Source organism: Microtus oregoni, unplaced genomic scaffold (genome assembly GCF_018167655.1).
Source record: "Microtus oregoni isolate MIOR12 unplaced genomic scaffold, Mior012 000005F_ref0000423, whole genome shotgun sequence".
Classification (NCBI taxonomy): Eukaryota; Metazoa; Chordata; class Mammalia; order Rodentia; family Cricetidae; genus Microtus; species Microtus oregoni.
In genome coordinates, this window is record NW_024543064.1 from 47,602,576 (window position 1) to 47,629,265 (window position 26,690).

Below are 26,690 nucleotides of genomic sequence, written 5' to 3' on the forward strand. Positions count from 1 at the left end.
TGCCGGAGTGAACGGCTTGTTTTCCTGTGCCTGCAGCTGCTCTGAGCACGAGACCCTTATGAGTTCTTGATGGCAGAGGAATGGTTTCTGGTGGGTTTACAGCTGAAAAATCCCAAGAGCTGGGGCGTGGCTATCAGTTAAGGATCCCTATATAAGCTTCCCTGGAGCACAATAAAATTGGCATTTTTGTTTCAAGGATGACCCATGTCCCTGTGTCCCTGTCTGTCTGTGAATGTATGTGTCTCAATCTCCAGCCCCTTGCCCAGCTTGTGAACCGTACCATAGTGTACACACTACAGGAATGACTTAACATGTTTTTAGAGTCCTCATTACAGACTAGAGAAGAAATCAAAATCGCCCCTGTGATATTGCGTGGATACAACAGATAAACAGGTGTACATACAGACACCGATGAGCAATGCATGCAGCTATTTTTAAATCCCTCAGATGAAGTCTTTAGCAACACATACCTGGCAAAACACAGGCCTATGGATGCCAGAGAAAAGTTGCAAGAGCTCTTCGGAATCCCTGTAGTCACTGGGCAGTTTATCTATACAAAGGCACTTAGAATGGATGAGCTCGGAGGCCAAGAGGTTGACATCCATCCACTGTGCGAAGAGTGCCGAGGCCCCCATCTGCCGGCCCAGCAGCTCCAGTCTGGCCTTGGCAGCGAAGTCCTTTTTCATGTACTCCACAAACCCGTAGCCCTTGGAGTGGCCGGTAACTTCGCTGTAGACCAAAAAACACCTCTCGATGTTCCCGTACGCGCGGACGAGTTCTTCAAACTCTTCCAGCGTGAAAGAGACGGGCAGGTTGGTGATGCACAGGAGGGCGTCTGTGGGCTGCAGCTGCACTACCAGCTCTCGGCCTCGAAAGGAAAACTGATGGAACCTCCGAATCGCGCTCTGCGCCTGCTCCCCGTTCAATAAGGTCACAAAAGCTGCAAGATAACAAAGGGAATTGAGAGGATTTGAGGTCAGTGTTTTCATCCGTCACCTGCTGTCACCCACAGTAAGACAGGCATTTTATGCCTCAGGCTCAGTATATACAAAGATACATACCTTTCTATGAAGCAAAATTATCACAAAATATACCTCTTTTAAGTTTCGCTACTTAGCGCTTGCTGGCCCGGAACTCAGTGTATAAACCAAGCTGAGTTGAAACCCAGAGATGCAGCTGCCTGTGTCCCCGCCTCCCCAGTGCACCACCAAATCTGACCTCAGTGCTGATTTTGCTGCTGTTGTTTAGAAACTGCTTTTCTAGTGTGTGTGCAGGGGGTAGCTGCACTTATATATGTGCAGATGTATAGGGAGGCAGGCCTGTGAGTGCACACGGACGTCAGAGGGGGGCGCCAGTGTCCTCTGCCACCTTATCCCTCTGAGGTGGAGCCTATTCCTCAGCCCAGACAGAGCTCCTGTTGTTGCTGTTTTTCAGCAAGCCCACACAGGGCTATGGTGACGGTTATGGGAGCTTGTGAGCCCATGCTTGGCTAGTGATGTAGGTGCTGGGATTCAAACTCAGGTCCTAATGATTGCTCAGAAAATGTCCTTAACCCCTGAGCCATCTCTCCACCCCTGATTTTTTTCAATTCTAATTTATTTTGTTAAAAAAAAGTCATTGTCTTTTTTTTTTTTTAATGCTGAGCTTCAACTCAACAAATCTCATGGCTCAAATAAAAAAATTCCACCATTAGATCCATACTCTGATGGATTTTGCATGGGGTATTTTCTAACTCCTCAACAACAACGCAAAGTTTTATGAAGCCTTTATAAAATCCCTCAATTGAAAATGAGGCCTCTTCCCCAGAAAGAGCTAATAGGAAGGACCTGAAAAACTGAAAGTACAGTAAAAGATGCCAAAATGCCTGAAGGAAACCAGGTTTTCCCACATCCTTCTCAGAGCACTAAAATCATGAAGACAGTGAGCGGCTTGGAATGAGCTCACTCTCAGCCCCCAATGACAGAAGAGAACCAACTGCCACAGATGTCCTCAGCTCACATGTGCGTCTGCGTGTACGCGCGCATGCGTACACACACACACACGCATGCACACACACACGCATGCACACACGCAGTGTCATTTTTAAACAGATGATAAAACATCAGACTGGCTAGCTTCAAAGAACCTATGTGTACCACGATTTTCTTTCAGGCCACCAACCAGCTCCCAAATCATGACTCAGAGACTTATTAGTTATGATGCTCGGCCTATCTTAGACTCATTTCTGGCTATCTCTTTTAACTTAAATTAATCTGCTTCTCTTTATCTACCCTTTGTCTCGAGGTTTTTTACTTTTCTTTCCTTCTGGAGATCTTACTTTCACTGCTTCTCCTGTCTGGCTGGCAGTTGCATGGCTTCTGGCCCCTCATTCTCTTCTCTTTCTCCTCCCCTACTTTGCCTGCCGGCCCCGCCTATCCTTTTTCTGCCTAGCTATTGGCCATTCATCTCTTTATTAGACCAATCAGGTGCCTTAGTCAGGCAAGATGAAAATAATGCAACACATATTTACATAATTAAACACACATCCTTACATTGTGAAACAAATGTAACACACCTTTACACAATTAAAATATTCCGCAGCATAAACAACTGTAACACATCTTGGCCCAGATAAAATAATACTCCACAACACCCATGAGTGTATATAACTTCATATAGGACTTTGACAAATAAAATCAAATGAAAGGATAACATGATTTTGATCTTGGGCAAATATTTTAACCTACAATCCCAATAAAAACCATTTTAAAAGCTACCTAAGCTATTTCAGCATCAAATAATAAAATGTATGAAATAAAAGACAGGACATAGCCTGGCTGGTGACACACACCTAGAATCTCAGCACATGTGAGACAGAGACAGGAGGACCATAAATTCAGGGCAATCCTGGGCTACATAGTTCCAACAGAGAGACCTTGCCTCAAACAAAGAAACAAGCATAACACCTGTGAGCTGCAAATCAATGAACTCCACAGGTTCTGGTTTGTTAAAATGAGGGTGGGAAGGTGATCATCCCACTGATGGCCAGGGTTGATTCGGCTGATCTGGCTGGCTAGGAGGGTGTCTTCTTCCTCCCTCACTGTTCCATGTGTCCCTCCTGAAGCTGTGCACTTGGTCAAAGAGGACAACCTTCCCCTAATAGGGGAGTACTGGTCTCCGGTCGAGGGTATACAAGCAGGGTATACAAGCAGCTGAGCTTCCCCTGCTAGCTCTCAAAGTCTATGTTTTTAAAATTAAAATTTAATTATATAATTTATCTGTCATCACTAACGGATATAAATATTTTTAAGAACTTTTGCAAGAAATCCCGAAAGCCTCCAATTAAAATCCCACAGAGCAATGCACAAATAAAAGAGCTGCTTTCTAGAACGGCCTCGTCTTCTCTTCCTCAACGAGCAAACACTTGACTCTTCAAACAGAACACTGTAGTATGTGCTTCAGAGCAAAGACACAGGGGCTGGGGGCAATCTCGCAGCCGGGGCAATTCTGTCCTTCAGTTGGTCCTAATGCCCAGGGGCAGCTCTTGGAGTGTTAGCATTTTACCACACAGAGTGATGTTAACATTTAAAGCAAAGCGTTTTTCATTGGGCAAGCTCTCCAAATGCCAAGGACAACACAACAGCTAACTCTTCCAAGCGAAGAGCAGAAACAGCCCTTAGAAGAATTAACTCTTGGTTTCCAAAACAATTTTTTTAAAAGCTTGAGTTGTTTCTTTTTTTACTAGTTACTTTTCTTATTGGCACAATGACATGACAGGTGCACCTGTCTTAGGGTTACTAGAGTTACAATGAAACACCATGAAAGAAGTCAGGGCAGGAACTAAAACAGGACAGGAACCTGGAGGTAGGAGCTGACAGAGACCATGGAGGGTGCGGCTTACACTGGCTTGCTCAGACTGTTTTCTTACAGAACCCAGGACCACCAGGCCCAGGGATGGCAACACCCATTCCCTATCAATCATTAAGAAAATGCTCTACAGGTTTGCCTACAGCCTGAGCTTATGGAGGCATTTTCTCAACCGAGGTTTCCTCCTCTCCGATGGCTCTAGTTTGTGTAAGGTTGATGAACTATCCAGCACAATTGACCCCTTGTCAACTTGACACACCAACGTATCATTGCTGAGCCACAGCCTTTCCTTTCCTGTTCATCAAGATCACACATTAATAAAGACATCAGAGCATCGCTAATCCCAGCACTCAGGAGGCAGAGGCAGGCGTTTGAGGTCAGACTGGTCTACAGAGCAAGTTCCAGGACAACTAGGGCTACACAGAGAAACCCTGTCTCCAAAAACAAAAACAAAGCAGATAAAAAAAAAAATCACAGTATAAAACATTTTATGTGCTTAAAAAGTCCCACAGCCTTACAAATTCAAACACTTTAGAAGTTGTTTCTTAAATAGCCAGTCTCTTTCAAAATCCAAAGTCTCTGCACACCAAAATCTCTTTAAAAATTTGAAGTCTCTCAACTCCCTAGGGCCTCCTGTAAAATCAAAAATAAATTAAGTGCTTTCTTACTTCAGGAGGTTAGAACAAGGGCACGGTCACAATCTGAACAAAGCAAAGCCAAACTCCAACAGTGTGAATAACTGGTTCACTATCTGGGATTCACTCGGGATCTTCTGGGCGCCTTCAAGGGCTTCTGTTATACTTCTGTGGCCCCGCCCCTGAGGCTCCACCCCCTGCGGCCCCACCCCTGAGGCTCCGCCCCCTGCGGCACTCAGCTTGAGTTCTAAGGTCAGGCAGGCTCCATTTCACCTCTGCTGTTCTTGGGTGGCCGTCCCCTGGTACTGGCATCTCCAAAACCCTGGGGTTCCTTGCTGCAACTGGGCTGCACTTTTCAGCCTCTCCAGGGGTCTCTTCATGGTACCTAGCTTCAACTTCTCTGCATGATGACCCCCTCAGTCCTGGGCCTTCAACTCTAATGAGGCCGCACCTTCGCCAATGCCCTCTCACAGCACCGAGCCTCAGCTGCTGTCCATGACCCCTTCATGCCTTCAAAACCAGCACCACCAGGATGCCTCTTACACCACTATCAAGTCTGGCTGCCAGCCCTAGGCACAACCTTGGTCGCCTGTGGAAAACAAGTTTTGTGTGTTGACTCTCAGTAAACACTTCACGGAAGATTTCACCTCAATGATGCGAGTCTCTCCGTTCATCAAGGCTAATTCCCCAGCCCCAGGCGACAGGCACCAATTGTCTCAGCCAAGCAAAGGCTTGGCTAGTCTCTCGCTAGTCTCTCATTCATTGCCACTGATTCTTCTGCCCCAGCTTCCAGAGCCACAGAACCTTAATTCAAAGGATCAAATAGGCCACGACCCTGACAGTCTTTAGGTAATTTTTAAACTTCCCTTTTGAACATCGCAAGCCAGGCCTCCATCCTCTGCACTGCTTTCAACATCCTTATCTTCCAGAGTCCCACAGAACTGCTCACCAGGCTTTGAACACTCAATGGCTTTTCTAGCCCAACATCCCAGGATCCTCTCATAATCCTCCCCCAAACAACACGGTCAGGTCTGTCACAGCAGTATCTTACTAGCCTGGTACCAATTTCTGTTTCAGGTAGGGTTGCTATTGCTATGGTGAAACCCCACAACCAAAAGAAAGACGGAGAGGAAAGGGTTTATTTGGATTACACTTCCATACCGTTGTCCATCACTGTAGGAAGTCAGGACAGGAACTAAAACAGGGAAGGACCTGAAGGCAGGAGCTGATGCAGAAGCAATGGAGGGATATTGCTTACTTAATGAAGTAAGTCACAAAACAATCCCACAACAGTTTGGAATTATGATTAATAAAAAAGTTATTTATTTAAAGGGAAAAGACTTACAGATCACCGTCCTAGACAACAGCCTCCTGCATGACCAGGAAAAGCAAGCGGAATCAATCCGAAGCAAGAGAGAGCGCGCAGAGGGCTGCCGCCACTTTTTAAAAGCGAAAGTCACCACACCCCAGTGGGCTGGTATCTCAAAGGCTATTGGCTGATGGGGCAAAAGTAGCTCCCGCAGCACTTACTGGCTTGCTCACTCCGCTTCTCTGTAGAAGCCAGGACCACCTGAGTAGGGTGCTACCACCCATAGAAGGCTGAGCCCACCCTCAATCACTAATTAAGAAAATGCCCTACAGGTTTGCCTACAGTCCAATCTTATGGAGGCCATTTTCTCAATAGAGGGTCTCTCCTCTAAGAAGATTATAGGTGGATCAAGTAGACATAAAGCCAGCCAGCAGGCACCCTAAGGAAAGGACATTTATCATGGCTCACAGTTTAGGGGTATAGATCATCATGGTGAGGAAGTCCTGGTGGCTGGACCTGAGGCAGCTGGTTACACGGCATTCGGTCAGGAAGCAGACAAAAGCTGGCGTTCAGCTAACTCTCTCCTTTTTGTACAGCCCAGGACCCCTGGTCATGTGCTACCTCAGTTAAACTAGATATTCCCCCATAGACACGCCCCTTATAGCTCTAGGCCTTCCCAGCCCAGTCAGGCAGCCCTAGAGCATCATATAACCCTTTTTCCCTAAAACACACAAACACCGGTTTGTTAGATACTGGCTATGTTCTCTATCAGCCCATAAAACTGTGAGCTTAGGCTGGAGGGCCGGGGACTTGAAGTCTCTGACCATCCCTTTATGTTCCCTACGCACTCTTTCCCTACTCTGCACACCTGTGTGAGCACGCTTGCCCGAGTCTACACACCTGTGTGAGCACGCTTGCCCGAGTCTGCACACCTGTGTGAGCACGCTTGCCCGAGTCTGCACACCTGTGTGAGCACGCTTGCCCGAGTCTGCACACCTGTCTGTGCAATGAGTCTGCACACCTGTGTGAGCACGCTTGCCCGAGTCTGCACACCTGCGTGAGCACGCTTGCCCGAGTCTGCACACCTGTGTGAGCACGCTTGCCCGAGTCTGCACACCTGTGTGAGCACGCTTGCCCGAGTCTGCACACCTGTGTGAGCACGCTTGCCCGAGTCTGCACACCTGTGTGAGCACGCTTGCCCGAGTCTGCACACCTGTGTGAGCACGCTTGCCCGAGTCTGCACACCTGTGTGAGCACGCTTGCCCGAGTCTGCACACCTGTGTGAGCACGCTTGCCCGAGTCTGCACACCTGTGTGAGCACGCTTGCCCGAGTCTGCACACCTGTGTGAGCACGCTTGCCCGAGTCTGCACACCTGTGTGAGCACACTTGCCCGAGTCTGCACACCTGTCTGTGCAATGAGTCTACACACCTGCCTGTGCACTCTTGCCCGAGTCTGCACACCTGTCTGTGCAATGAGTCTACACACCTGCCTGTGCACTCTTGCCCGAGTCTGCACACCTGTCTGAGCACTTTCCTTTTGCCACATCTTCCTCTGCTCACAAATGAAAGATAGCAATCTCCAGGGGCTTTCCTGGTAGAATACTCATGAGACCCAAATTCAAATACCTAGAAGCGCCAAGCCACTGAATCCCTGCCCTGGGCAATGAAATCCTTATTTATTCAGTAGTATGTCTAGTTACAGACTAGGCACTGGAAGAGCGCTGTAATTCAGCACTGAGTTCATATTCCAATTGGGGAATAAGACATTCAACTGGGAGTTACATATGTGGGGTTTCCAAAGGGGAAGTGGAAAGGGCTGTGAGACCAATCACACTGAACCAAGTACTCTAGTCTGAGGGCATGGAGCCACATGCTGGCTCTGAAATCTTCACCTGAAGGAACACACGTTATGTCCACTATCCTTTTATTTATGAAAAGACACATCTGTCCTCTCAAGACCCCTAGGAGGGAGAACAAAAGAGTGTCTCGTGCCCAAGAGAACCCCCAACAATCTAGGGATGATCATGCCACATTCCACAGACTGGGAACAGATTCCTATGTGTTTCCCCCAGGGGGAGATGCAGTCAGGGTGCTGGGAACTGGGGTTCCTCTGTATCTGGGAGTCTTCTGCTGTTTTTGTTTTTGAGGGGCAGAAGGGGTGTTTTCAATTCAGCAATACACATTAAGCTATACACTTTGGGGGGAAATGCTGGGATCAAGCCCATTTCCTTGCACAAGCTAGGCAAGTGTTCCACATCAAGTTCTAGATAAATGATTTGCATTAGAATACACGTGTATACAGTGGTCTTACCATCAACTGTACTGTATTTTATCATCGAAAAAATGTTCACAAATATTTATAGATCATTGCCCATACAAGAACAGAGCTCTGATCTCAAAAACATGAAACTAGTACTCAGAAAAACTAAGCAAGTTTTCCTAATTTGTCCAGCTGAAGGTCAAGCTACACACCGTGTGTTTGCAGAACCCGGTAACATTATCAGATGGAAGCACCCACAGCACACTCCGAAGAACACATACCATTCAATGTTCATTGTTAAAATCAAACCTGCAGTTACACTGTATTTGTTTACTGGTTAAAGTTCGGGACATTAATATTGCCCTCAGGAAGAAGCCGGTGAGTCACACCCATAGTATTTCACACTAGAAACTCCACAGCTGGCAACAAATGGAGCCCAGCGGCTGGATGCTTGCCATCACCCGCAAAGGCCTTAAGTTCAATTCCCAGCATCAGAAGAAGACAGGTAAGCAAAAGACAGCAAGCTTTCCTGCTCTATAGTAGCTTCATGCGAAATCAAAACAAATTACGTGCTTGGAACAGAACGCTCACCTGTTCGCTTATTCCTGTCCACATAGCAGTACTTTAGCTCGTAGTCTTGGAATAGCTCATGAACCTCCTGAAAGACACAAAGCCATGAAAAGTCAGTAATGATATCAGTTGGGTTAGTGCTTAGCAGTTGACCCAGCTTGACTGCCACCCTCCCCGGTCACACTGCCACTCCCCTGTCTCTGGCATGCTGCCATCTCCCTTCCACACTGCTATCTTCCCACACACCCATCTAACACTCAAACTGCACACTTACTGCCCGCGTGAACCCGCACCTCACTGGCACCTCTGCTCAAACGCGCACTGGCATCTAGCACGCCTGAACTGAACTAGTCACCGAAGCTGAACAGGTCGCCTAAGGTCACGGGAAATCCCACCTCTAGTGCTCTGGGGAAGCTTTTCCTGACAATTTCCCACAGAATGTGCCCTCTTAAGCCAATCGCCATCATGTCCTGACCTATGCCTCTCTGGTGGAAATAAATATATATATTAAATTATTCCGCATGCTCCAGTTCAGGCAGGAAATATACCTGTAAATGTTTGTAACAAACATAGAGAGAAAAAAACCAAATGTATATGGTATATACTGTGATAAGCAAGTTGTAGATTTTTTTTAAATTATAAACTAAATTTAAATTAAATGGTTTTATAAAAACAATGTAACAGAAACAGTAAAAGCTGACGTCAGCTCCTCATGCTCCTCACAGCAAACAAGGTATAAGATTACTTTCTGTTTTTATATTTTGCCCGCATCACTTTGCATGAGGCAAGCATCTGAATACATATCAAAGTGAATAGGTTTTGAATTAGCATCTGATATTGAAAAACTTCTGCATCTTTTTTCTTTCTTTCTTTCTTTCTTTCTTTCTTTCTTTCTTTCTTTCTACAGGATCTCACCATGTAACTCTAACCAGGGTGGTGTTCCTGGGTGGGCACAAATCACACAATTCTTAACAGATACAAAGGACTGAAGATATCACTGGTGGGGATCTTTGACCCCCACACTAGAGACTGACACGCAACCCACTGGAGGGGACAAACGCCTGTGAAGAAAACACAGGTGTCAGCACTGAAGTGTTGAATCCCGTGAGTTCTTACCACCGCGACTGTTATAATTAGTGCTCATCTAGCTTTTAGTGGGTAGAAGGTACCAGACTTCCTTATACAAAACATCAGAAAACCGGGGGCGAAGAGGATGATTCCAGGGATAACGTGCTAGTTAGACAACTGTGAAGGCCAGAGTTTGGATCCCCAGAACCCACATAAAAGATGGGGAGATGGCAGACAACTTTAATTCCAGCACCCGGGAAGCAGAGGCGGGATCCCTGGGGCAAACTGGCTAGACGAGCAAACTCTGTGTTCAGCGAAGAAATGAGAGACCCTGTCTTAATAAGTAGAGTGCAGAGGGATCAAGGGAGACACCTGATACCAACTCTGGGCCTCCAGACAGACAGACACACACACACACACACACACACACACACACACACACACAATGAATATGTATACACATACAAATGAATGCTAAAAAATAAAAATAAATTAAAAAAAAAAAGCCAAGAAACCCTGAGCAGCAGGAACTCAAGTAGCGTGAGTGATCTCAGCAACCTCCGAGTGTGGTCCTGAGAGGTTCCAGGAAACACACCCTTACATTTTCAAAGGAGTACATCATCAAGTAACCATTAATAGTTAAAAATGACCACAATTATAATTTTTATATTTAAGAGCAACTTAGAAAAGGAAGATAAAGAAGAGGATAGCCACACATTAGAAAGGTTCCCTAGGGCTGTGGAGATGGCTTAGGATTCCTTCCCCAGGCTTGGTTCCCAGAACCTTCATGGCAGCTCATAACCATCAGGAGCTCCAGTTTCAGGGGCTCAGCTCCCCTCTTCTGACCTCTGAGGGCACTATACACACACGGTGCCCAGACATATACACATGAAGGCAAAACACAAATCTACATAAAATTTAAAAATCTAAAAGAGAAAAATTTTAAGTTTTGAATCCAGTACAAAAGGGAAAGAAGAGTATAGGTATAATGGCCAAATTATAAAAACATAAACCTTTAATCCCAGCACTCGGGAGGCAGAGAAAGGTGGATCTTTGTGAGGACGAGGCCAGCCTGGTCTACAGAGACAGAGAAACCCTGTCATGAAAAACAAAACATAAATTGGGTGAAAATACAACAATCATTGGTCACACAAAACAGACAGGTGAAGTTAAGCATCTCATACTGCTTATTAGTAAGTTTATTATAAATGCCTAAAAACACACAACAGTTTTGTGAACCAGTCAGCAGACTAGAGCCGGTCAGATGCCAATGTGGTTTATCTTAAATGCTGTGTTTTCTCAGACTTGGAAAACCTCGACTGTGGTCCTAGGAAATTCCTAACTTCTCCAATGCACAACCACACTCCTTGCCAAGGGACTAGATTAACGCTTCACAGAGAAGACTTTATTGGAGGGATCAAGTGTATTCTTTTGGTAGCACAGACTCTAATCTTTCATTTGGCTGGTGAGCAGCTGTTGAGTGCTAGATAAAGAAAAAGCAATAGCACTCACCACGTATCAAGTGTCTGTAAACAAATGGTGTGCCCTGCCTTCCCTTTAGCTCAGGGCGTCACCTGAGGAAATCTTCAGGACCAAAGGCCCATTTTGCAACTTAGAAATCTTATCTTCACAACATCTGTGCCTCTAACAACAGCTTTCTGTGTGTAGGGTGTGCCTGGGAAGTCCTCCAAAGCTTCCAGGAGAGAAAGAACCAATGACCTTTCTCTTTGCCCACAATCCCTCCCTCTGTGCAAGGAGACCAAAGGAGAAATTTCAGACCTGACAGAATCCTAGGAGGCATTTGCCAGCTTTTCCCTGGGCTCTGCCACACAGACCTTTAGGGGCTGAACTGATGGCATCCAGGAGCTGACCCGGCTGCATGAGTTTCCGTCTCATACACGCTTTGAAAGCACTCTGATCAGCAACACCATTTACAAATAAGTCCCTTATGGCAAAGGAGTGTGTCAACCTGGCAGTTTCGATAGACGTTAGTGGTTCGGGTCAGATTCACTAACGTTCCCTGAAGCTTTAGGAAAGCTTCCCAAGTTTCGGCCAAGGATAAACAACTTTGATTACAGTGGCACCCTCACCAACTGGGGTAGTCTGAACATAACTGGCCCCCATAATGTCCTGGGGAGTGGTACTACTAGAAGGTGTGACTTTGTTGGAGTGGGTATGGCCTTGTTAGAGGAAGTGTGTCACTGTGAGGGTGGGCTTTGTGGTTTCCTATGCTCAGGATACTCCGCCCAGTAAGTCAGACTACTTCCTATTGCCTGTAAGATGTAGGGCTCTCAGCTACTTCTCCAGCACCATGTCTGCCTGCACACCTCCATGTCCCACCGTGATGGTCATGGACTGAAGTTCTGTGGAACGGGTCTTTCTTTGGACTGCCAGCTCCCAAATGGAGATTCTTATTAATTATGAAGGCTTAGCCTTAGCTTAGGTTTGTACCCAGTCAGCTCTAAAAACTTAAATTAAATCATTTATATTAATCTATGTTCTGCCATGCAGCTCAATGACTCTCCTCCATACTGTACATCCAACTTATTCCACATCTCACTAGCAAATTCTGCCTCTCTTCTTCCCAGAGTTCCTATCTCTGCCCAGAAGTACCGCCTATCCTTTCCTGCCCAGCTACTGGCCATTCAGCTCTTTATTAAACCATTCAAAAAGTGCCTTGGCAGAGACACATCTTCACAGTATACAAAAAGATTATCCCACAACACCTCTGAGCTGTAAGCGAGCCAACCTAACTAAATGTTTTCCTTTACAAAAGTTGCTGTGATCACGGTGTCTTCACAGCAATAGAAACCCTACCTAAGACATCAACCAGCCACAGCTGCTCTGCACTTCTTCCCACGTGGAGGGCACAAACCTGGAGCACAGCTTTCCTAAGCTCTTGGCAGGTGTAATTTTGCTTGTCTGCTTCAAAATGTTTCAAGAAAGGCTTTTGGGCCAGGCAGATGGCTGAGTAAGAAAGATGCCCACCACCAAGCCCGAGGACCTGAGATGGATCTGTGGGACAAATATGTATGGAAGGAGAGAGCTCACTCCCAAAAGTTGTCCTCTGACTTCCACATGCATATCATGGCACACATGCCTACACACACACACACACACACACACACACACACACAAAGTAACTTTTTAAAGAAAGACTTTCACAGATTGAAACATACCACAATAAAACACACTATTTAAAAAGATAAATAAATAAACTACGATTTTTTTTTTTTTTAAGATAGGGTTTCTCTGTGTATCTTTGGCTGTCCTGGAACTCACGCTGTAGATCATGCTGGCCTCAACACACAAAGATCCACCTGCCTCTGCCTCTGGTATTAAAGGCATGCGCTACCACGCCCGGCTAAGTACACTATTTTTAAATCCCACTAATTTGGATTAAAAGAAAAGAGCAAGGGGCCTGTTGAGAGGGCTCAGTAGGTAAGAGCACTTGCTGCGAAGCCTGACTACCTAAGTTCAATCCCAGGGCTCCGATGATGGAAGGGGAGAACCAACCTCTCAGGTTATCTTCTGACCTCTACATGCACAGCATGGCACGTACATGCACACACGTGCGCGCACACACACACACACACACACACACACAAATAAATGTAAAAATAAAGATAACAAATGTGTCACTTTAAACTGTAAGCAATTGGAAAATACCAGTATTATCTATAAAACAAGTCTAGACAGCCCTCTGCCCCTTTCTATAGGTGTCTCTCTGAACAGAAGGACAGGCCCAACAATAGGTTACTGTGTACTATCATGGGCTTTTACAAGTGACGCTCAAACTCAGGACTCCATTTCTAACGCCTGGTCTGTTTCCAGCTAATGTTATTTTAACTTTCATAAACTATTACATTCGTGTAAATGCTACACATCTACTGGCATTCAGACACTAGAGGTCCTACAGGAGAGAACTCTCACGCATGCCTGCCTGCACAACAGTGACACAGGGCCTCCCTGCACAGCCCTGGCTGACCTGGGGCTTGCTATATAGACTAGGTGGGCTGGTGGCCTGCAGCAATCCTCCTGCCTCTGCCTCCCAAGTGTTGTTAGTTCAGGCTTGTGTTGCCATGGCCAGCTGCAAGGGATTAACTTCAGAAGGAACTGAAACTCATGTGGAAGAATGGGGTGACAGTGACATCCTAGTCCCAGGGTACCTAGGTCCTGCTGAGCTGAACCACATTCTTACAGCGCTTGTGTTATCTGAGACTAAGGTGTTGTCGATTTGTGGATATAAAACTGTGCCTCTTTGTGGTCTTAATTTGTATCCTCTTAATAAGGGGTGGGGGCATCACAACTGCTAATTTCAGATCAATTTAGCTGCAACACTTGGTGATTCAGGTAAACATGAACCTGGTGTTGCTAAGAATGATTTTATACATGTAGTATATTATTTTATACATCTACCTCTGGCTGACTTCAGAAAAGGAGCCCTTCCAGGCAGTGTCTGGACCTCATTCAAGTAGTGAAGTGTTAACAGCCAACCCTGTAGCTTCCTGATGAAGACTCCAGTTGAGGACCACAGCATTCACCTTGTCCAAGTCCCCAGCCTTGGGACACGCCAGCTTACAATCACGAATTAAATGATTCAAATCTTTTTTTTTTGCTGTTGTTCATCATTTCTTCTTTTATTGAAAATAGATCTTTTTCATATATTACACTATATTCTTACTACCATTTCCCCTCCTCCCCATTCCTCCCAGTTCCTCCCCACTTCTCACACTGTCATCCATACCCCCTCTGTCTTTCCTTAAAAAGCAAACAGGCACCTAAGGAATAAGAAAAAAAAAATAATAATAAGATGAAACAAAACCAAACAAATCAAAGAAGAACAAAACAACCAGGAAAGGAAAGGGACTGAAGAAAAAAAGCACAAGAAACTCATGTAGATGCAGGGACACACCTGTTTGCACACACAGGCATCCCATAAAAGCATAAAACTGGAAGGCATAATATATAATATAAAGGACCTCTCAGGTTAAAAAACATGCCCTGACTCACCATTAGAAGACAAAGAAAAGCTCCAGAGATGACGTGGAGTTAGTTTTGTGCTGGCGTCTGCGCCGAGCGAAGTTTGTTGATCCAGTGAAACTTCCTTGGGAAAGACAAATTTTCCATCTGATAGCAGGTGGCTTCTGCTGGAGATGGTGTCAGGGTCAAGGATGGGGGTTCCCTTGGTGCATGCTGCCTGTCCCCGTGAGCTCACGCGTGCCATCCCTGTGGAGTCTTCCTCGGTGTCCTCAACCCCTCTGGCTCCTACACTCTTTCTGCCTCCTCCTCTTTAGCATTCCCAGAGCCCTGAGGGGAGGGACTTGGTGGAGACATCCCTATTAGGGCTGACCGTTCCACGGTCTGTCACTCTCTGAATTTTGTCTGGCTGTGGGTCTCTGATTCGTTCCCACCTGCTGCAGAAGGAAGCTTCTCTGCTGACGGCTGAGCAAGGCAGGGATCTATGGGTGCAGCAGAACGTCCTTAGGAGTCATACTTGTGTTGCATGTCTTTAGCAGAAGAGCAATATTGGTTTTCTCTTAGATCCTTCGCTGATCTTGGCTACTCAAGCAGTGTTAGGTACGGTTCCATCTCATGGAGTAGACCTTAAATCAGTCCTATTAGATGCTGGCTGGTTACTCCCACAGTCTTTGCACCACAATTGCACCAATGTATCTTACAGGCAGGTCACCAATGTAGACTGAAGGGTTTGTAGCTGGGCTGGAGTTTACCTTTCTCCTTTGGTAGCATGTAGAATACCTTCCGGTACTGTGAACACCAGTCCATAGGGTGAAGGCACTAGGCAAGCACCAGCTCCACCTCTCTGTGCCCAGCGAGTCATGTAGGCACTGTCTTCAGCTACAGGCCCTTACTGTCAATTTGCAGAGAACCACCTAGCCTTGGCAACTGCCTAAGCTGTTTGGGGGTTCCATGGGAACAAGTTCTTAGACAAGAACTTGATTAGATGTAACCCATTCCTGGTCCTGGAAGCTTCATTTGATGCAGAGAGATGGCCAGTTGGGACTCTGTCTGCCCTGTTATTTGGTGATTTCATTTAGACCACCTTCCTATACGTGTTTATTTTAGGAAGCTTCTACTGAAGCTTTCCTGGGTTTCATATAATCCCTAGAATGGCTCTTAGTTTTAGCTGTCCTTCCCCATTTAGGAATTAGTCAAATCTTTACACTCACATGTTCTATTACACACCGGTATGTATATGCATTCTACTGTACTTGTTCTCTCTGCAGCCCTGGCTGGTCAAGGTACCTCCTTACACTTCCCTGACATTTAGTTCTCCTTCTGAACTTCTTTCTCCTTCTGTACCTATTTCTACTGCTTATTTTTTTTTTCTTCTGTAGGTGGCTTTAAAAACACCGTGAATACTAGTCCTTTGGCATTAACAACTTTACAAATGTATTCCGTTAGTACATGGTCTGCTGCTCTGTTTAAATTGAGATTTTCAGTGGCTTTTCATTTTAACAAAGCGGCTCCTTCCCCCATGAAACCTGTGGAGTCTGTGTCTTAGGAAGTCTCTTCTAAGAGGGTGTGCAAGTGCACACCTGCAATCCTAGCACTCAGGAGGTGGAGACAGAAAGGTTGCGAGTTCTAGGTCATCCTCAGCTACATGGTGAGTTCAGTCAAAGCCACTGGGTTACATAAGACCCTGCCTTTAAACAAGGAAAGCAGGAGTAGGAGGTAGAGAAGGAGGGGGAGGGTGGGAGGAAAAGAGGGGAAGGAGGAAGGGAGGCTGAGGAGGATCCTTCCTAATTATAAAATATAAAAATGATCTTGTTTTCCCATAGCTTTCTTCTTTTTACACTTCAGTTTTTTTGTCTGTTTACTATTTTGTTTGGTTAGTATTTGAGATGGGAGGTCTCAGCGCTGAGTCTAGTCTTGAACTCCTGATCCTCCTGCCTCAGTTTCCAAAGTTAGCTTTCAAGCATGCACTTGCAGTTTAAACACAGTGTGAAGTAGGAATTTGGCTTCTCTCAAATTTGATTTTCTTTCCAGCAGGATGACCTGCTGTCAGGCCACCACTGAGCCACTGCAGAAGTTAGCAGGAAAAACTTAGGAAAGGAACTCTTTGCTTTGGGGCTCATGGTTTCGGAGGGTTCCCCTCAGTCATGGTGGGGAAGGCTCTTGGGGACAGCTCAGTCTAAATTGAGACTGTATGGTTGAGGTCATTCCCACTGAGGTAGAACAGGAGATAGCATCGCAGCAGGAACCAAGGGCTGGACATAAACATCAAGGTCTGCCCATCATAATCTATTTCTGCCAGCGAAGCCAAGTCCCAACTTCCAGTTTCCAGAACCTCCCAAAATTATGCCATGAGCTGGGGACAGGATGTTTAAAACATGAATCTGTGGGGACATTTCAGATGCAAACCATAACACTACCTCTCTGAGACAATGGCCTCCAGATAGACACAAATCATTGTGTAATCCCATGCTTCTGTCCCATTGGACATTTGTCTAGCCTGTGCTAACAATACGCTACCTTAAATATGTATAAATCTTTGGTTTGGAGGGGGGGAAGATTCCCCTTATTACTCTTGCTTCCAGTTTGGGGCTTTTGAAAATAAAACTAGGAAAAAATTTCTGAGTAAACTATAGATGAGAATAAAGCAGTCTGAAGAAGGTTTTGTCCCTCTAAAGCTCTGTCGGAGTTTAATTGCCACTGAAGTATTAAGAGGGCAGAAACTTAATCTGATTGTGTCTGGAGGTTGACTGGGGTTATATAAGGTCATCAAGGTGGAGCCCCAGCCATTGACTACGGATGGATTTGTCAGATAGCAACAGAGACACGGAGGACACACCACCCGATGGCCTGCGCTGCAGTGGACTACTGAAGCCCAGCTATCACCATATATGGGTCCTTGACCTTGGACCAGACTGTGAAACGAGTAACTTTATAACTTGGCCAGACTCCTGTATTTCTTTCTTTCTTTAAGAAAGAACTATATTTAGCTTATGTTTGTCCTTTGTAGAATCTGCCAGTTTCAGGGACCTTTGAAGCACTTGATACATTCACTAGCGGATCATGGCTGTCAAGTGTCCTAGGAACCTGAGCCAACTTGGGAGAGTCACCTGGCATTTTATTTTTACCCATTCTGGTAGGCACACAGGTAGTCAACTGTGGTTTTCATCTGGTTCCCTGTCATGAGTAACCAAGTCACAGACCCTGATTTTTACCTGATCACTGGCCATGTGTATTTCCCAAACAGAAGTATCTCTTCTAACCTTCTGGCCATTTTTAAACTGGTTAATTTAGGTTTTTTTTTTTTTTTTACATTTGTTTACTTTGTGGGAAGGAGAGGGAACACACTAAACTGAATGTGCAGGGGTCAGAGAATGACTTGTGGAAGTCAGTTCCCTCCTTCCACCATGGAGGGTCTGGGAAGTGAACTCAGGTCATCAGGCTTGGCAGCAAGTGCTTCTATCCACAAAGCCATCTGGTCAGTTCATGAATCTTTCTAACTTCTACTAAAATATCTGTGGTTTTCTCCCCACCACCACCACCACTTTGTCTTTCTTTTAAGAGAGTCTCTATGCAGGGCATGGTGGCCCACACCTTTAATTCTAGGGCTCCAGGAGACAGAAAGAGGAGGATCTCTGTGAGTTAGAGGACAGCCTGGTCTACATAATGGGTTCCAAGACAGTCAAGACTACAAACAGAGAACCCCCGCCTTCGGATCAACTACAACAAGACAGTCTTACTGTGTAGCCCAGGTTATCTCACTGTGTAACTAAGGTTGGTCTCAAACCCTCACTTCCTTCAATCTCATCATCGCAAATGCTAAGATTACGGGGGTGTGCCGGGCGATGGTGGCGCACGCCTTTAATCCCAGCACTCGGGAGGCAGAGGTAGGCGGATCTCTGTGAGTTCGAGACCAGCCTGGTCTACAGAGCTAGTTCCAGGACAGGCTCCAAAGCCACAGAGAAACCCTGTCTCGAAAAACCAAAAAAAAAAAAAAAAAAAAAAAAGTAATAAAAAAAAAAAAAGATTACGGGGGTGAGCCCCCATGTCCAACTTAGAATTTCTTTAAAAATTCTGCCTACAAGTCTTTTGTCAAATATGAAGGATTTTCTTCTAGTCTATGATATACCTTTTTAAAAATTATGTCTTCCTGATGAAGTCATTCATTTTATCCAAGTTTCACCTATCATTTTTCTCTTCTGGAGGATGTGTTGTGTCCTATTTGGGAACTCTTTACCTACCGAAGGTCATAAAGAGATCACTATTTCCTAACATTCGCCCTCGGGTTATGAGGCACCTCTAAGGAACTGCTGAGTGGTGTTAGGTAGGGGCCAGCTTTGTGCAGAAGAATTTCCCACTTCCCTGGGGATCCTCTACTGGAAAATGTGAGTCTTGGACTCACTAGCTGCTTCAGCACATGTGGGTGAATGCTTGGATGTTCTACTCTGCTTTGCTGAGCTATTCATCGGTTCTTTTTTTTTTAATCAATATCACACTATTAAGTCATTACAGATTTAGAATAACTATTGAAATCTGGTAGTGTTGGTCTACGAGCCTTCTCTTCACAATTACCCTGGCTATTCAAAGTCCTTTGCACTTTTGTTTAAATTGTGGATCACAACGTCAACTTCCAAGAATAAGACCTTCAAGTGAGACTGTTTCAAAGGATCATGCAGGTGTTGAAGGCCTGGTTCCCAGGTGGTGCAGCTGTCTGTAGCTAGTGGGGCTCAGGGGGAAGGGGGAGGCTACTTGTGAGAGAGGTTGCTGGGGACTTTGGAAGGTAAATCTTATCCCTGGTCCCTTCTCTGTCTCTCTGCTACTTGGTCAGCAGCCTCCTTCATCAAGCTTTTCCACAATGACTCTCCCTGGGCCCAGAAGCAATGGGGCCAAGCAAAACCAGGCTTAGACCTCTGAAACATGAGCCAAGGCAGCTCTACTCTTTGAAGCTATTTCTCTCAGGTACCTTGTGGCAGCAATGGAAGCCTGGCTGGTACAGACTGCAATCACACTACAGACATTGGTACAGAAATCAAGGCTTCTTCAACTTTTCCCACTCGTGTCTTCTCACCCCATAAATGTTTGCACAATACTGGGTAAGCTGGTCTATAAAATACCAAAACACGAGTGTGTGTGTGTGTGTGTGTGTGTGTGTATCTGTGTGTGTGCATGAATTTATGTGTACCACACGTGTGTAGGAGCCCAAGGGGAACAAAAGGTGACAACTAAAGTCACAGACAGTTGTGAGTTACCTTGTAGATGCTGAGAATAGAACCCAGGTCTTCTGCAAAAGTAGAAAGCAGTCCTAACTGCTAGGCTGTCTCTCTAGCCCCTCCACCTCTTTTTATTTTTAATGGTGAAAAAAAATTGTGTATTTTAGAATTAGCTCCTGGGCTCAGTTTAGATGATCCCAGTTACACTGGCAACATCCAGAGCATGATAAACAGGACAAAGCCAAGCATATGCCCTCTTCTCTCCATGAAGGCCTATTCAGGGTGTTGACTTTAGCTGCATCAATGCCTAAGAGTTTCTTCACAGTCTGTTTAATTGGTGCTCCTTGGCCTTGACCTCCATGATGAATACATGTGTGTTGTTTCTTCTACCTTTTCTGTGGCTGACTCCGTGGTCAGGTGGTACCTGATGATGTTTAGTGGTCAACTTGCTTCTCCCGGGCACACTCTTGCGGGGGTATCTGCGCTACCCCCGGAGTAGCGGAGTCTTTGGCTGCCAGATGAGACTGGTGGACCAGCAAGTCATAGGGATCCTCCTGCCTCAGTACACTGCTAGGATTACAGCTTCATGTCGTCACAACTAGCTTTTCACCCACGCGCTGGGGACCCAATCTCAGGACTTAATGCTTCTGCAACAAGCACTTATTCACCGAATCATCTCCACAGCTCGCAATCAACAACTCTTAAAAAAACATCCCATCCACGCAATCCCCATATCTGCTAGTCTGACACTTAGATGCTGAGAAAGGGTGGTAGGAAAACAATGAAAGTCCTACAGGGAGAGACTGAGCAAAATTTTTAAGATAAGTAGATGCATTACTCCAGAGCTGTCCACCTTGGTTTTCTGTTCATTTTGTTTTTTAGGCATATTTTATTCAGTTCATTTATTTGTGAGTGTGTGGGGGGGGTGCCACAGCACGGGAGGAGAGGTCAGAGGACAACCTGTGGGAGCTGGCTCTCTCCCGTCATGTGGATCACGTCACCAGTCCTGGCAGCAAGCACATCCCTGCTGAATCACTGCCCCACAACTGGCTCGAATTTGAAGCAGAGTCTCTCTCTAGAACCTGGGGCTCAGTGATGGGCTACACTGCCCAACCATGAGCCTCAGGGGTCTTCCTGTCTGGACTTCCCCAGTGCAGGGATTATCATCAAATGCTACCATGCTTGGATTTAGAAATATTTTTTTAAAAAAAAGGGGGGGGGGGGTGCTGGGATTGAGCACAATCCGCACAGCAAGTATTTTACTAATTGAGCTATCTCCCAAGCCCTGGATTCCGCATTTGTGTTAGCAGTCGACTAACGGGAACCATTGGTTGTTTACTTCAGCCCAAGCACTGTGCGGACAGTGTTTTGTTTAGCCCTCACGCCACAGCGGCAGGATTTTTATATCTAGAGCTTAAAGTGGGCCCTATTTTAAGTGAGGCCTAGATATAAATGACTCGCCCAGAGAGCACGAGACGACGGGGCTGTGTTTTCCTTCTGGCTGGCAGAGAGCGCGGCAAACACAGATTTACTACACCACAGCATCTTAAGGGTCTCTGTGACAAGGTAACGTCCACTCCCATCACACCCCTGGAGCCGCATCCCTGACCCGCTAACCTCAGACTGGGAGCAAGGTCAGGATGTTCACCATGCAAATTCCTTGCAGGCAAAACTAAAACAGAGTCACTTGGTTCTGGCAGCTAAATGTCTGGTCATGTCACTCCCTTAAAATAAACACCCACTGCTTAATTTGGCTGATAAACTCTTAATCATCCAGCCGTGCCTACTAAAGGCCTCAGCCTGGCATTTTATTACCACCCATTTCCAACTTTATGCCTCGGCCACAGGGGACCAACTCTAGCCTGTTTTTCCATTTGTCTTTAGGAAACTCAGGTACACATGCTCTTTTTGACTTTGGGGGGATTTTGGAGGGGTGGTGATGTGGTGTGTGAGTGTGCAAGCTTGTGAATGTGGAGGTGTGTGCACACCCATGGGCATGCTGTGGAGGCCAGAGCGGGCTCCTAGGAATCTCCCTCCCCATCTTACTGCCTAGACAGGGTCTCTCACTGAACCAGAAGCTCACCTTCTAGCGAGTCACCTGTCCTCAGTCTCTGATGTTGGGGTTACCTCCAAGGCCAGATTTCCACATGGGTGCTAGAGATTTGAACTCAGGTCCTCATGCTTGCAGAACAGCACGGGTACATCCCAAGCCTTCTCCTTATCCCTGCAAAGTTTACTATAAATCTATAACATTTCCAAAACAAAAGAGGAGTCATTTGAAACTCCCATTACCCAAACCCAAGACAACTGAAACATCAAAGTAATTATAGTAGTGGAATATCACCCTCTGAACAGAACAGGACACTTGCGTCTGTACTGATGCGAATTGGTAACCGAATACATTTGAATGCTTCAAAAAGGACAGGACGGTTGATCTCAAAAAGTATCTCCCCGAACATCTTTATCATTCTGAAAGGAACACTTTCATGGCCTGGCACCCTCTACTTTTGCCAAAAGTGATTTAAACTGGACAACATCAATGGGGGAGGGAGGCGGGACTTACAGTGCATCACCTGGGACTTACTGCCAACGATACACAGCCCCTGCCAAAGTCACGCAGCTCTAACTGTGAGGGAACACCACGCACACCCAAACTAGAGAACATTCTGCCAAGTACCTGGCCTGCAATCTCCAAAAAGGTCATGGACAGACTCGAGCAGTCATTTCAGGCTGACGGAGGCCAAAGAGGCAGGGCGATGAAGCACACTAAGTGACGGAACCGAATGAACCCTTTCACTACAAAGCGTGTGATGGGCAACCGGCCAGAATAGGCACGACCTCAGGTTAGGAGGCACCAGGGGGACCTTGATGGTGGGATGTGGTTACGCCAGATGGTACCCCAGTTTAAAAGGAACACATGATAAAGTACAGTCACATGCCACCCAATGATGTTGTCAAATACAGTCTAGATATAGAAAGGCCACGGTCCCGTAAGACTGCAGGGAGCGTATGTGGAAGTTTCTATCACATACCAGCCCCATAGCTGTGGTAAGGTTGAATCATGGGGCAACACTCACACATCCATGGTGATCCTGGTACAAACAACCCACAGCACTGTCACTCACACATCCATGGTGATCCTGGGACAAACAACCCACAGCACTGTCACTCATACCAAAGTAGACAGACAGTACAATTAACGGCTGCAGAGGACACGACACAGCTGACCCTCAGCAACAATGCTGCCAGGCTAGGCATCCACCGTAGCATTCTTAGAAGCCTTTCCCAGATCGCCCTGCTGATAAAACAGTTCACTGTAAAACAACATGTCATCTCGGACCAGGAGAAGTCTCGTGTGTGCACCCCAACTCCTGACTGCAGGGGGGCATCGGCAGTCACCGACGGCCATCATGCAGGTCTGTGTGAGTGCATGCTATGATACCCACACCGCGGCAAAACTGCCGAACCGGATCTCTCTGTGCACACCCCTCATTGAGAGATACGTGACTGTATGGGGGAGGTGTGCACTGGGGAGGTGCGTGGCAGCAGTTCTGGGGAAGGAAAACTCACTGGGCCATATTGACCATTTCTCTGGAAGCTTGGAACTTTGTTTGAGAATCTAAAGCACCCCAGCATCACAGGCTCAGGCCACCAAAACTCCCAAAGTCAGGGAAGTGGAGACTAATTTGAATCTTTTTTTTAAAATAGTTAAACAGGCAGGATAATAGAAGATCCAAAGTCCAGGAAATAGAAAGCAAACGCCGGGGAGATAATCAGAGTCGCTGGTGGGGGTGGAGTGGGAGGCACTGGAGGAAGAAGGAGTGGATATAGGCACAAATACAGGTTCAAGCAACTCCTGGCGGGTTCAGATGGCATTCTGGTATCCAGGCAGAAGCAAACATTTAACAAAGAAAATGGCAAGTAAGGTTGAGGAGGGAACAGTTCATAATCTGCAGTAACTGCACACAAGAGCACAGTGCCCACAAAGCAGTGCAGCGGCCCCAGAAAGTTGTCCCTGAATTCAACACAAGAAAAACCATTTTTCTTATAAAGAAAAATGCCAAGATAAGGTTCTTGACACACTTTTAAAAACTATCTTTAAAGTCACATAGTGGTGGAGCCCGCCTTTAATCCCAGCACCAGGGGAGGCAGAAGCAGGCAAATCTCAGAGTTTGAGACCAACTGATACAGAGTGAGTTCCAGGACAGCCAAGGCTACACAGAGAAATCCTGTCTCAAAAGAGATAAAGAAAGAGAGGAAAAGAGAGTACAGGGAGGGGAGGGGAGGGGAGGGGAGGGGAGGGGAGGGAAGGGGAGGGGAGGGGAAAGGAGGAAAAAATCTCTAAGGCCAGGCAGTGGTGGAGTACGCTTTTAATCCCGGCACTGGGGTGGGGTGGGTGTTGGGCAGAGGCAGGTGGATCTCTGTGAGTTTGAGGTCAACCTATACAGAGTGAGTTCTAGGACAGTCAAGGCTACACAAAGAAACCCTATTTAAACAACAACTACTAAAAAAGGAAGGGAGGGAGGGAGGGAGGGAGGGAGGGAGGGAGAGAGGGAGGGAGGGAGGGATCTTTAATCAATCTGTGTATTTGTCAATGGGTACATAAGTGTGTGCCGGTGTATATGCATGTGTGTGCAGGTGTGCCAGCCCCGTGCATGGACATGCATGTGGAGGCCAGCGGGATGGTACAAGGTGTCTTCCTTGGTTGCTGTCCATATTATTATTTTATTTTATTTTATTTTGCCAGTGTCTTCCAGTCAACCTAGATCTCACTTCAGCTAAGCAGGCTGGCCAGAAGGCCCTGGGATCCTCCTGTCTCTGTCTTCCCAGCATTCAGATAACAAGTGCACACCATATTCTGATTTATGTGGGTGCTGAGCTGCAAGCCTCAGGTCCCCACAGTTACAGGGCGGGAACTACACTGGCTGAGCCATCGCTCACCTTCCCAGCTCCTCGTCTCCTTTCTTCATCTGACATGTTCTCATGTATGCAGCCTCAAGTAGGCCTCTTCTTCCTCAACCTTCCGAGTTCTGGGCTTACAGACATGTGCCACTACACCCAGCCCCCCAAAAGCCCCCTTAAAAGAAAACACTGGCAACTACCTACTCTGTGCCGGCCACCACAGGGCCCGGGAGTGATAGACCAATGGCAAATACAAAGTGCTTCACGGTGGCACAGGCTTGTCATGCGGGAGGCCAAAGTGGGAATGTTATAAAACTGAGGCCAGCCTGAGCTACTCAGGGAAACCATTCTGTTTAAAGGTAAAAGGAGACATGTGAAAGGAAGTACTGTGGCTTCAAGTCACCACAGGGTCTGTGTTTACTGTGGTTCATGTTGTGGGAGTCCAGGTCATCATGGAGAAGGAAGTGCAGAGGCGGAGACCAGAAAGGAGGCAGGGCACACTACAAACCGTAAGGGCTAGTCCTGAGAGAGGTTCCACCTTCTAAAGGCTCCACAACCTTCCAAAGCAGTACTGTGAGCTGGAGGACCAAGAGTCCCAACACATGACCTGGGAGGCATCTTACAATGGTGATGTCCCGAGACATAATGAGAACAGCACTGGCCACCAACAGCAAGTTTCAGCCTGGTCTACAATCCTCTAGTGAGATCGGGGATAAGCCACAAGAGATGCAAAACCCCTTGAAAATTAAACAGTGATTTCCATGGCTATGAATACGAGCACTTTTGGAGAAAAGATACCGCTTTCAGCAGACACATAACTGAATAACTTTAAGAGAAGGGGGCACTCTCACTGCCAAGAGCTAATACAATCACACACGGCAGCACATCTCCACCCAGCCCACAGTGTGAGCTTGCCCGGCACACTGACAGACAGAATAAAGCAGGTAGGCAGTCCCTTTCCACTCTGCATCTCTTGGCAGCTTCTAGGTTAAGCAGTGCTGACACAGAGGTACATATGATATGATCCCTGTGATATGGGATGTCCCTCTGTATGCTCTGAATATGTTTTATTACCATTGGTTAATTGAGAAGCTGATTTGGCCAATAGCCAGGCAAACAGAGCCAGGTGGGAAATCCAAACAGAGGCCAAACAGAGATACAGGGGCAAAGAAGGTGGGGTTAAGGGAGACGCCAGCTGCCCCAGAGAAGCAAGAAGTGAGTCGCAAGTCATGAGCCTCGTGGTAAAATACAGAGTAATAGAAATGGGCTAGTTACAAGAGCTAGTTAATAACAAGCCTGAGCTAATAAGCCAAACAGACTGTAATTAATGTTAAGCCTCAGAGTGGTTATTTGGGAACTGGCTGGTGGGAGAGAAACATCCAGTGACATCCCTGTCCTGTGAGACACTTACAGTAGAGCTTGAGGAAGAGGATTTAAAGGTGCATCCCTGGGTGAGACAAGAACACAAGCTTTGGAAGCAAACAAGATTGTAGTTCTCCACGCTACCCCTAATAAGTTCACTGGTCTTGGGCAACTTGTTCAATGTTAAATTTATATTTGTTTCCTCACCAATAAAAATGGGAATAAGAAATTTTGGTTATACAGACTCAAAATGACATTAATAGCCAAACTAAATCTGTGACCCAGATGATGGTAAGCATACAAAAATTTTTAACCTATTATTATCACAGATACCCAGAGGAAAGGGAACTCTAGGGGCTTCTCAATCCTACTGGACTCAAGCTGGGGAGCTACATCTTAAGAGACACCACGGCAAAGGGGTGATGGTGTGTGCTCAGAGAAAATAACTAAGATGATTGGGAAACCTGGAATTGTCCTAAAGACAGTGAGCTGAAGGGTGCTAAGCTACTAGTCAAAAAGGGATCAATGATCACAGTTCAAGGAAACAAAT

General features: G+C 46.3%; 1 protein-coding gene across 4 annotated transcripts in view; it reads right to left on the reverse strand.

The window, feature by feature from the left end:
• The window catches only part of Raver2 (ribonucleoprotein, PTB binding 2), a 79,107-nt gene that overhangs the window by 47,624 nt on the left and 4,793 nt on the right, over positions 1 to 26,690 (reverse strand). For all 4 annotated transcript variants that reach the window (XR_005974379.1, XM_041652829.1, XM_041652828.1 and 1 more), the window contains exons 2-3: positions 8,643 to 8,709; positions 471 to 940 (exon numbers count right to left, since the gene is read on the reverse strand). Coding sequence is in view for 3 of the 4 variants with exons in the window: in XM_041652829.1 (XP_041508763.1) it covers positions 471 to 940; positions 8,643 to 8,709 (537 nt within the window). In the remaining variant the exon portion in view is untranslated. The remainder of the gene's footprint in view (positions 1 to 470; positions 941 to 8,642; positions 8,710 to 26,690) is intronic.